This window comes from Muntiacus reevesi, chromosome 4, assembly GCF_963930625.1.
Source record: "Muntiacus reevesi chromosome 4, mMunRee1.1, whole genome shotgun sequence".
Taxonomy (NCBI): Eukaryota; Metazoa; Chordata; class Mammalia; order Artiodactyla; family Cervidae; genus Muntiacus; species Muntiacus reevesi.
Genome location: NC_089252.1, coordinates 88,688,965 through 88,701,523, shown reverse-complemented (window position 1 = coordinate 88,701,523; position 12,559 = coordinate 88,688,965). Strand labels below are relative to the sequence as shown.

General features: G+C 43.3%; 1 protein-coding gene across 1 annotated transcript in view; it reads right to left on the bottom strand.

Moving 5' to 3' along the window:
* The window catches only part of EIF4E3 (eukaryotic translation initiation factor 4E family member 3), a 39,060-nt gene that overhangs the window by 9,269 nt on the left and 17,232 nt on the right, over positions 1–12,559 (bottom strand). The window contains exons 3-5 of the mRNA XM_065933284.1: positions 5,811–5,905; positions 4,214–4,274; positions 607–673 (exon numbers count right to left, since the gene is read on the bottom strand). Coding sequence (XP_065789356.1) covers positions 607–673; positions 4,214–4,274; positions 5,811–5,905 — 223 coding nt within the window. The remainder of the gene's footprint in view (positions 1–606; positions 674–4,213; positions 4,275–5,810; positions 5,906–12,559) is intronic.

Here is a 12,559-nt window from a genome sequence, read left to right as displayed (position 1 = left end):
TGATTCAGCCCCACCTCCCCTGCGTGGCTCATTCTGAGGAGAGGGATGAAGAGAAGGACAGACAGCAAGGGCAAGGGATTGAGACAGACAGAAAGGACTGTGCCAACTTAACTACAAACTTCAGTAGACAACAAACATACCGGCCTCTACTGGAAGGGGTGGAATGGATAAAGGAAATCTACCACCAATTGTGTTAGGAGTCAATGTCAAATTTCATTTTCTTCTGGGACAAATACAATGTTGTATGCCAATTATACTTTGATTTAAAAAGTAATTTTTTTTCCTTTTTTCCTGCCTGTTTATCTTAGACAGATGGTCATGGATACTACAAAGACGAGCTATATGTGCAAAAAATATATAAATATATAAGCATACACACATATGTATATGCACATAATATACAAATATGTAAATATACATATGTACTTACACATATAACACTGGAATGCCATGGTCACATGGGAACAAGCTAAGTAAATGTCACAGTGACAAAATAAACGACCCTGAGATATGAAAAGCCAAACACATGGAAACAAACGTCAGCAGGAAACAAGCACAAGGCAAGCGCACGCAAGCGGGGATGACCAGAGCTGAGCGCATCATTACCTGCGGCGGCACAATCTGTGAACTGTTCCCCGATAGTCGCTAACAACAACTCTTTCCAAACTGTGGACTGGCGTGGGAAGAGAATAAAAAACACGACAGAACCAAAGAAAAGAAACACATACACGTTTTTAAACCATTATCTTCAGGAGCTACACAGGTCACTTTTTCTTTCAGCTCTTACGCCCTATCCACGCCTGTATCGCGGGTCCACAGATGTGGCTGAATCACGGGTGTGAACACTCGCGTGGTGGCACAGATCATACTGTTTTACACATCACTTTGCACAGAAAGTGCAAGGGATCCCACGTCACAAACTCTGTGTCCACGGAACTGCAGGTTTCACGTGGCAAAGCTGATCTTGAGTGCCACCTGGGATGAATTTGAGAAGAATGCGGGAAAAATGCATTCAAATGACCTACAATTTTCCAATCTCTTTATCTCTCATGGATTCAAAATGTATCAGTTGGTTGTAAGTGAATGCTATTAGTAAAATCCTCCTCAAAAAACCTTTTCTGTTTTTCTTGAAGTTTATAAGGCACTTTTAAGGTTACACAAGTGAAGAATACTTAAAGAAATTTCTGGTTTATTGAGGGCCAGAGACTTGCAGATTTCTGTTCACTTGAAGGCATTCTGTTTCTCCTAAATAACTTCACTGTGTGTATTGTGTGTGTGTGTGTGCACGTGCATTTCCCTCAAAGAATTAGCACAGGTGGTAAAGAATCTGCCTGCAATGTGGAAGACCCAGGCTTGACGATCCCCTGGAGAAGGGAATGGCAACTCACTCTAGTATTCTTGCCTGGAGAATTCCATGGAGAGAGGAGCCATGGCGGGCTACAGTCTGTGGGGTCGCAAAGAGTCAGACACGACTGAGCAACTAACACTTCCACTTTTCAGTTTCACACTCTGGTCCATTCCTTCCCAATGAGAAAAACTAAGCCTCTTCTACTCAAGATCTACTAACACCATCCATCAACAGCCAGTGTCCACACACAAGTAACTGGAGGCCTCCAAGTTCTTCCAGTTTCTCCTCAAAAAGCTCTGCATCCCGTATCTCTTCCTTGTCATGGTGCACGTGCTCTGAACACTGTCAGGACTGGGTTTGAAACATGACAGCCGGTTTAGTACCCATGCCCCAGGCCAGCTACCAGCCTCTCTGAGCATCAGTTTCCCTTTCGTGAACAGGGAGTAATAATAGAACCAACCTCCCAGGGTTGCGTGACCATGCAATTAGTCAACATATGCATTTGACGGGCTCAGTACTGTGACTGCAACAACAGAACTGGAGATTTAAGATCTGTTCCATAAATAGCTGTGCGTCTGCTCTGGACCAGCTGCCCAGTATATATTAACTATAATAAGTGTGTGTTATCATCATGTTCTAATGAGCTGAGAGCAGCCTCGCTGAATTTTTAACCAAGACCATAGCAGTGAACAGTAATGACTTTTCCCTCTCAGAGAGGGTTTTCCTTTCTCTTTCCTAGACCCTGGTCTACCTGTCTCCCACCTAGAAACCCTGCCTTTCTGTTTCCTCTCTGTCCTGTCTGCAGTCTCTTACGCTAGCAGGGGCGAAGGCGAGTGTGTTGAGAGGAAGTCACGGGAAGGGAACGTTCCCTGTCCCACAGCGGATGCAGACAAGGCTGGCCCACCAGACTCCCGCTGGTCAGCAAAGAAGAGAGGGCTGAGTGGCTTGGGATGAGGACATTTCTACAGTCGTGAAGGTGTTGTTATTTCTGACTGAATGTGCTCGCGTGAGCTGACCAGGAGGGAGAACAAACATCTTTCAGCTACTTTTCACCCATCATGATCGTTGCTACTGGAATTCAACATCTACTGTGAGTAAAAAAAGAACATGACGAGGAAAACGTGTTTTCAATGAAATTCAAAATTATGGCATGTGGGATTTAGCTCCCTGATCAAGGTTCGAACCCAAGCCCTCCTGCATTGGGAGCAAAGAGTCTTAGCCACTGTTCCACCAGGGAAGTCCCTCCCCTGACATTTTTTAAATCCTATATATCAAATAATAGGCAAATCTTGTAGCTAGGCACCTTAATGATAGTTTGCATTTTTAAGAAACAAACTGGGTCATAGCTTTAAGTTCAGTTCAGTCATTCAGTTGTGTCCGACTCTTTGTGACTCCACAAAGAGGGGTGGACTGCAGCACGCCAGGGGTTCCCTGTCCATCATCAACTCCTGGAGCTGGCTCAAACTCATAGAGTTGGTGATGCCATCCAACCATCTCATCCTCTGTAGTCCCCTTCTCCTTCTGCCTTCAATCTTTCCCAGCATCAGGGTCTTTTCCAATGAGTCAGTTCTTCCGCATCAGGTGGCCAAAGTACTGAAGTTTCAGCATCAGCCATGCCTGGTCAAGCCTATGGGTCCCTAGAGGTGTTTCAGTTCTTTGCACTTATCCACGTGAAAGAAACCATGAAAAGGGGAGACTGGGTAGCATCCGTCCTCACATCCATTTTCAAAGAAGCTTTTGGTTTCCCAAGACTTCCGAGCAGATTTGAATGTTCTTTTCAGTGAGTGTAATGAATTAGAGCCCACTCTTAGGAAACCCAGGTTTCTGAGGCATGACCACTGCCAATCAGAGCCCAGCAGGCCATGCCACCAACCAGGTTCTCATCGGTCCCAGAGACAGACTGAGCACACTCCTGCATCAAACCTTAAAGAATGGTGAGATGCAATCCCCCCATGCATCCAGACCCTCCAAGCCGGGACCACTCTCAGGAGTGTTGTCGTTACAGTGGGGAAGGGACGCGCCTTTGCTGGGAAGGGTCAGGCTTTTCACTATGTAAACCTACTTCCACGTGTTGGCTATAGCTGGGGAGGACAACACAACCATAATTAGCTTTTTGGTAAAGTTTACAGGTATGGAGCTGTTCAGACTCTATGATACATACAGTTATACTATTGCTCCATTTCTACAGAGACTCACAGTATATTTTCAAGGTGATAGTGTTTAAGATAGAAAACCACCGAGATCGGAGTTTGGGATGGACACGTACACACTGCTGTATTTCAAATGGATAACCAACAAGGACCTACTGTATAGCATGTGGAACTCTGCTCAATGTTACACAGCAGCCTGGAAGGAAGGGGAGTCTGGGGAAGAATGGATACGTGTATATGTGTGGCTGAGTCCCTTCACTGCTCACCTGAAACTATCACACACTGTTAATCAGCTCTGCTGCTGCTGCTAAATTGCTTCAAGTCATGTCTGACTCTTTGCGACCCCGTGGACTGTAGCCTGCCAGGTTCCTCTGTCCATGGAATTCTCCAGGCAAGAATACTGGAGTGGGTTGCCATGCCCTCCTCCAGGCGACCTTCCCGACCCAGGTATTGAACCTCAGTCTCTTCTGTCTCCTGCATTGGCAGGCGGTTTCTTTATCACTTAGCACTACCTGGGAAGCCCGTTAATCAGCTATACCCCAATGCAAAATAAAGTTAAAAAAAAGAAAACCACCAAGTTCAGAATTGAATTTCTCACTCCCAGTCCTGTTCTGAGTCTACCAGGTGCTCTGTCTGAAACGCACAATAGGTTCATCACATGCAATCAACAACAACCACACATTCAGCTTATGGAAAAGGATCAGAACAAACCTACCGTGCTGTCCTTGGGGACTTTCATCTTCCACACACCACCCTTAGCATTACTCTCCTCTTCCCTGGATCAAAAACCAACATTCAAAGTTACACTACTGGATGAAGTGGTCCTGCATACATCTAGGGTTAGGGTTAGGGTTATGACATTAAAAACAAAAGAAAAGGGAGCATCCCGCAATGAACTTCCCCACCCCTGTCTGTTTTACTGGAAAATGGATGAAGGAAAAAGGAAGGCAGTGGAGATAAAGAGGGGAGTGGGATTCAGTGGCCAAAAGGGCAGGGAAGGTGATCATCCTCAAGGAAGGGTGCAGAGAGGCTCCCAGAGTATCTGGGAGGGACTGCAAGTGCCTAACAGGGGTGAGGGCTTCTACATCTCCACATCATGTTCTTGACATCACCTCCTCTGACTGGCCTTTCAGCCCTGTGTCCCAAGTCTAATGGGAGACTCAGCTCCTGTAGAAGGTATCTGCTGCTTCCCACTGTACTAACTGCTCCCCCTTCTGGCAAGAGCACCCCAATCTCCCTTTAAGTAGCTTCCTGCCCTCTACTCTTATGTCAGACACTTTCTGATATGGCTGATTTCACACCCTAGCTTTAAAGATGGGCTCATAACCTGTCTCCTCCTAGTCTTTGTGGTTGGCCAGGGATGGAAAGATGACCCACATGGGGCCAGAGAGAGCCTGCCCTGGCATTTTATTGGGGCTGGTGAATGCTGACATTGACGAACTTGCAGGGTGAAAGACTGGAGCCTAGGAAAGCCATTTTGTCACCTAAATGGCAGAAGCTGCCTTAAAATTAAACCAAGGAAGAGGAAGGCAAAGCAAATCTGCTACAGAGTGTCAGAGTCCCAGTAACAACTAAGCACCCAGATCTGCCCGAAATTAGCCCCATCAGTAGACTACCTAGTTACAGAGGCCAAAAGATTCCATTTTTGGCTCAGTTTAGGTTTCTGTCATTAACTGTCAAAGAGTTAAGATACATTTCCCTTCCATTACTGAGTAAATGACTTAGAAGAGTCAAGGAACATGATACAAGGATTCACTATTAACTGGGATTCCAGCCCAGGCAAAGTGGCTTACTCTTCCCCACCCTCAACACTACCCCAGTCATTAAAGAAGAAAGACAGCTTTCCCTTGACTGTGGGCCATGACCACTATCATACACTTTCTATGTGGTCCATGTGAGGTATGTCTGAGGGGATGTGATCTTTGTTCATGCACGGTTCCACCTTCCCTATAGCCTATAAGCTTTTTCATTGCACTGTCTGGGTCATTACTGAACAAATGAAAGAAGAAACCCAAATGATGCTATTCCCCCAAACAAAGACCTGCATGGCCCCTTCAGTGAGCTACTGAGGACCTATTTATGGGGAGACCGTGGTGGGGTCCTCCATGGGCAGATGCTGAGACACCTGCTCATCATCCCGGGACACAAGGAGAAAGGGATGGCGGGCAGGGCTTATTTCAAAACTAAATCATGGCAGCATCACTAGGAGAAAATTACTGTGGCATTCCAATTTGGCGTGAAGTTAAACTTTTTATTAAGTTCACAATCATTTCCCTCCCACCATAACTGCGAATTATACAGGAGATACTTACCAGAGTGGTCGCCTCTCTCCTCTCATTAAATGATAACTGCATCTCAAAGGCAGGCTAGTCACAGGAGGAATATTATTGTACACACTCCAGAATATCTTTAAAAGAAAAACACCTTGTTTAATACATCCAGTATTGACTTACTATACTGCTAGATTATAAAACTAATGCATTAAAGAAAAAAATCAGGTTCTCATTAAGTCCTATCCTTTTGAACTAGATTTTTCTCAGTATTCTTTGTCATTTTCTGCTAGGAAATGTAACATAACATTAAAGAATGTTCTTTTCTGAAGTCGAGCCAAGTTGTATGCTTCAGGAAACTATGGTTATTAAGCAACCATTCTTATGCAATGTGTCTCCACATAAAACTGGGTAAGGATCTTGCTAATGATTTTTCTGACATGTAGATGGCATATAATAAAGTCAGTAGTGCTGACTATATGTACTGAACCGTATTTCCTTGTAACACAAACTCTGTCTTCTAAGCCTAGGAAGAGTCTGTTACACTTTGGATTGGGGGAGGGGGTATACAGGAGGCAAACAGGAAACTCCCCACTTCCTTTCCTCTCCCAGCAGGAAAAAGGAACCGCTCAGCTGCCAAAGCAACAAGTTCCCCAAGATACAAGGTGTTATGAATTCCAAGTCTGTGTGCTCCCCAAACTCACAGAGTGAAACCCAAGCCCCCACTGGGATGGTATTAGGAGGTGAGGTCTTTGGGACAACATTAGGCCATAAGGATGGAACACCCCATGCACCATGATGCCCGGATAAGGAAAGGAAGAGAGTTCTCTCTACCACGCACAGATACAACGAACAGACGACCGTCTGTCTATAAACCCAATAAGAGTGCCTTCACCAGGACTTGATCATGCTGGCTCCCTGATTTTGGACTTTAGCGTGAGAAATCAGCATTTGTTGTCGAATTCATCCAGTCTACAGTATTCTGTTAGAGCAGCTGGAACTAAGACGTATGGTAGCTGGGAGTCAGAAATAGATTACATAAAAACAGTAGCGTAACAGTAACAATGAGAGTAACAGCAAGATTAATAGGGCCAGAATTTGGTCTCTGAACTTCTAAATGTTTACGAAATTTATCCTAATGACAATCTCAATAGAAAGTGTAATTATCAGCCTTGCTCCATGGATAAGGAAACTGAGGCACACAGACTAATCCCCCTGGTACAACTGCTAGGCTTAGGACAAAGATTGGGTGTACACAGGAGAGAACTCATCCCAAGGTGTTTGGAACGGGCCCAAGAATCACTGCACTATGAACATATTTATGCAGAGAATCACTATACAAATGAGAAACAATATTCTGTGCTGAAGTTAAGTCAAGGAAGACTGGGACTCCTAGTGGATCTGAAGAGAACAGAACAAGCAAGAGAACAATTAGAAAAATGAATCCAAGGGTAGCATAGGTGAAATGACATTTTATCTATGCTGAACAATAATCCTCATCGAACACAGATAAAACAACCTTATCGGATTGTTTCAGCCCATGTTGTGTAAAAATTAAAGCTGGATTCATTGCAAGGCCAGCTATAATGAATGGTAAAATAAAAGTGAAGGCAAAAGAAACACACCCTACTTGACAACAGATTTAATAAGAATACCTAGTGTCCCTTATACTAAACGGTGGTAATGTAGCAAGTAGCTGAAAATAACTCTGTAGGTCATCAAAGAGACGTCTGTCTTTGCGGAGACACCTATCATATCAATGGTTTGCTATCAGTGCAGACAGTAAGATTATCCCAATATTTCATTTCTGGTCTGTGTTATGGGTGTGAACAGGCAGCGCTAGAATTTGAGGCCAGACATGTGGACTCTAAAACCTGTCATCTTAACCACTCAGCAATTTCCTCCTCTGCAGACACTATGACCCATTTTAGGTACATCTTTCTCCAATCCTAGAAGCCATGGAACAGGTCACGAGATAACAGAGTGAGGGGCACCACTGAAGACCATTTCCCACCAGCAGGTTCCCTTAATTACTGGCTATGCTGCTGCCTTAGCTCTAGCCTGGGACTTCCACAGTGATACAGCAAGGACCTGTGCAGAATTTATGGACACATTTATGCTAGAGTATAAATGCCTGCTTTCACCAAGATGACTTCAGACCTGGCAAACTTCAAGTTTCCTAAAAGGGATCCCAGGCTAGAACACCTGCCCTTTTACCCTGCCAAAGTTCTCAAATCTTAACTTTTCACCCAGTGTTTGAGGCACCATGGAAGACACAAAAAAATGCTTCTCCCATTCCAAACGCAAGCATGACACCCTAAGGATTGTGCTTCGGCATGTGACTTTAGAAGTTTCCTTGAAAACACAAATGGACAACTGATTTTGTTAGTCTTGGCAAATCTGAGAGGAGGCGATTACAGCCCAAGAAGATACAGTGAAAGACTTTACTCTGACCTTAATGTACTTATTCCAGTCCATATTTGCATGTTTGTGCATGAACACAAAATGAGAGTGAAATATGTGGTGACTTCATTAAAAACAGCCCCATTAAAGTCCACAGCACAAAGTCAGTCTGTTTCCTTACTGCAAGCCTCACGCAGTGTGTGGACTACTCGTCAAGGATGTGTGATGGAGAAAGAGCTGGAGGAAGGACTCCAGCATCACACAGCTCCTTACACCTCCTCCTTTCCTGCGGAAGTAAAAGCACCGTTTCACTGGAAGCTAGATAAATAATTCCTGGCCATGCTCTCCATAACACACTTTTAATTTTGTTGAAACATCTATGTTTTATCACTGACAGAACCTTGCAAATAGATTTCAAACGCCTGTAGACTTAGAATTGATTCTAACTGGCCTGCAAACAGTATATTACAGTAGAACTAAGCACAATATTTATTAAAAATGATGAAGTGGGTTTTTTTTCCCCAAAAAGCTTAATGATAACTGGAGGAGAGGTAGGGAAGTCCAACAACATTTATTCAGTCAACATGTGCGGACATCAGTGAGGGGCAGGGCGCTGTGATGAGTCCCAGGAGTGGTTAGACTCACTAGACAATGGTGTCCACTTGATAAATCCCCAACCTACTAGTTCTGATTGAAGCAATTACGCGCCTCCTGACAGCTTTTTGCCAAATAGATCATCAATCATTGCCAGGAAAATTGGCAAATTTCCTCCTCAGTTTTTTACTGAATGTTCTAAAGAAAAAAAAAAAGAGAGAATAAACTTGAAAATGCTTGAGAAGAAAAAATGCCATACGGTGACAGACAACCTGGTTTTTAAAAAAAAAAAATTCTAGCAAATACACCTCCAAAGGAGAAAAAAAAAACCAAATCCACAATTTCTTCTGAGGGTTAACAGCATATAAATCTTGGAAAGTATCTTTAAAATTTTAAACAAACATTTTTATTCCTTAGGTAATTCTAATTGGCTGGGGCTTACATTCCACCAACTGAATCAATGCTGTTTATGGAAAGGGCAGACAGAGCCCAGAAGAAAGAAGGCAACTATAGAGATGTTTTTAAATCACAGCAGACACAACAGGCTGAAAGCAAAGTGCTTCTGACTTGGGAAAGCTAGGTACTTGAGAGAGAAATGGGTTTTCTTTTGAATTTCAAAGGGCTTGACTTAAAGTGAGAACCAAAGTTTGAAGGACTGATGGGGAGTAGGGAAGATGAAGGCTAGGATCAGGGCAATTTCCCACCATGCAGGAAGTCAATTAATGAAAAACAAAGTCTGAATTAGGGAGTGAATGAGGTTCAAACATTGAGAGAAACAGAAAAGTCGTGCTAAGTCAGACATGACTGAAGTGACTTAGCATGCACATATATGCTTATGAAGACCTTTATTTACAACAAACAGTGCTGGACATTCATTTACAGAAGAAATGTGAAGTTTCTGTTTTCTTTAAATTTAAGCAAAATGTCCATCAATTTACAGGACCACTGGGTAGGACACAGAACAAAGAGACACAGCGTGGCAACACCTTAAAGGTAGATACCTCAGGTGTTTAAGGTGTTGCCACGCCCTTGGACTGTAAGGAGATCAAACCAGTCAATCCTAAAGAAAATCAACCATGAATATTCATTGGAAGGACCGATGCTGAAGCTGAAGCCCCAATACCCTGGCCACCTGATGCAAAGAGCTGACTCACTGGAAAAGACCCTGATGCTGGGAAAGACTGAAGACAAAAGGAGAAGGGGGCAGCAGAGGATGAGACGGTTGGATGGCATCACTGACTCAACGGACATGAATTTAAGTAAACTCCGGGAGATGGTGGAGGACAAGGAAGCCTGGCGTGCTGCAGTCCACGGGGTTGTAAAGAGTCAGACACGACTGAGCAACTGAACAGCAACAAAAAGTGGGTTAGAATGCTGTTCTGGCATGGGTTTTCAGGGCTGAAATTTTGGTCCTGTGGTAGCAACAGAGCCCTCCCCTGCAAACTGCATCTGGCTGGTAGCTCTCTCCCATCAAGTTTGTTCAGAAGCTGTCTTCTATTCTGTGCTGCATCCGTTTAGGACATAAAAACACAAGAGAAATGTGGAAAATTTGGAAATGTTTACACAAGAGTAAAAGGAATCAATAGGCTGTCTGGAAAACACATCTAAATGAAACATGGAATTTTCCAAGAAAGGCAGTAAAGTAGGAAATAAATTTAACTTCAAGCAGAGGGCATTATTGTTGGCTGTGATGACAGTGTCCTTAGCGAGGGTCACCGGGCCGGCTGGAGGCGCAGGCCTCGTCCATCTTCTCCTCGGTCAGGGAGGAGCAAAAGCAAAAGGCTGGACCCAGAGGAGGAGGAACTTCTGGTCCCAGAGACACAGCATGATTGACTGTTTCCACCACATGTTTCAGGTCACTCATCTCCCAGACTCAGTCCCTCCAGCTAATCAATAGGGATAACAATTTCTCTTCTACCTCCATCTGCATCTCTGATTTGCTGAGGGCCTCAAAGTACAAAAAGACATACTATGTCCTTACAGAAAGCAATCAGTAATAACACATGACACTTACATTGCATCTCAACACAGATGAAGGAAAAACAGACATAATTAGGGATGTAAATTTTTTTAGTACTGACAGAGTGACTACTCAAGAATAAACCTACAATCACGGAACAAAAAGAGAGTAGGGCAAAAGCATACTCTCAAATGATTTTAAAATCAGCACCCAGGCTAGTTCTCAAATACTAAAAACTACTCACTGATATTAAGGATACAGGCTGAAATCCCCACACCTGTTAAACATGTTTTCATTAAGTAGAGGTATTTGCAGTGGTATCATCTGGGGAATAATTGCCTGAAATCATCTAGAAGCAGTGGTACACGGAATTTAAGACATGACTGAGATTCAAAAAGATACATGCACCCCAGTGTTCACTGCGGCACTACGCACAACAGTCAGGACAAGTCCATCGATGGAGGAATGGATAAGGAAGATGCACACATATACAATGGAGTTTTACTCAGTCACAAAAAACTGAAAGAAAAAAAAAATAAGACTGTGCCATTTGAAGAGATACGAATGGACCTAGAGACTGTCATAGAGTGAAGTGAGTCAGAAATAGAACAACAGATATTGTATATTAATGTATTTATGTGGAATCTAGAAAAATGATACAGATGAACCTATCTGCAAAGCAGAAATAGAGACACAGATGTAAAGAACAGATGCATGGCCACCAAGCGGGGAAAGGGGGCAGGGTGGGATGAACTGGGAGATTGGGACTCATACAAATACACTACTACGTATAAAATAGATAACTAATGAGAAGCTACTGTAACGCTCTGTGGTCACCTAAATGGGAAAGGAATCCAAAACAAGATATATGTACACATGTAGCCCACTCACTTTGCTATACGGCAGAAACCAACATGACACTGTAAAGCAACTATAGGCCAATGTAATTAAAAAAAAACAATCGTGGAGAGTACAGGATGATGTTCAAACAGAAGTTGAGAAATAATGGCAGATGAATTTGTTACTATTATCAGGCACTTACTATGTGCTTTTAAGTCCTATGCCATTTCATTCTCACAAACTCACGATACAACTTGTATCAGATTATCCCCATTTTAGAGGTAAGTAAACAGATACAGAGACGCCAAACAACTAGCCCAAGCTACTAAGTGGAAGATATGAGATACAAACCCAGGCAGTGTGACCACCCTACAGCCCAGCCCACATCCTCCCCAGTCAACTGATAAAATTAAAGGGTAGAACTGTCGGGTTCTACTCTTATTACAAAAGTGTTGGCTTCTGTAAAAGCTGCTGACAGGTGAGGGCTTATGAAGTGCCAAGCACTGCTAAGAGCTATGCAATCTCACTTAATCCCTTATTCAACCTTAGGGAGTAGAACTGCTATTATCTATGTCAGTTTTACAGACGGGGAAATGGAGGAGGACAGACACATCAGACATAGGACAGAATTTCCTGACCTCTTGGGGCAGGGTTTCATTATCACCCCACTATGCTGAAGGAGCTCTGTTCCTGATCACTTTACTGAGAAACTTTGATACCACCGAAAGACTGTGCATCTGTATACGTACTGTATGCATATCTGTGCTTTATATATAAAAACAGTACAATCATTCTTTGCCCTACCAAGAATCAGTTTTTGCCTGCATTGGGAAGGTGTGACAAACAGCTTAATGGATCCCTAAGCAAGCAGTCTGCTGTGACTCAGGTAAGTGGTTCATTTATTAATTCCTCATTTACTGATTTGATCCTTCAGTATTTATGAAATGAAAGGAATCAGACACAATACACAATACCGTGTGATTCCACTTATATG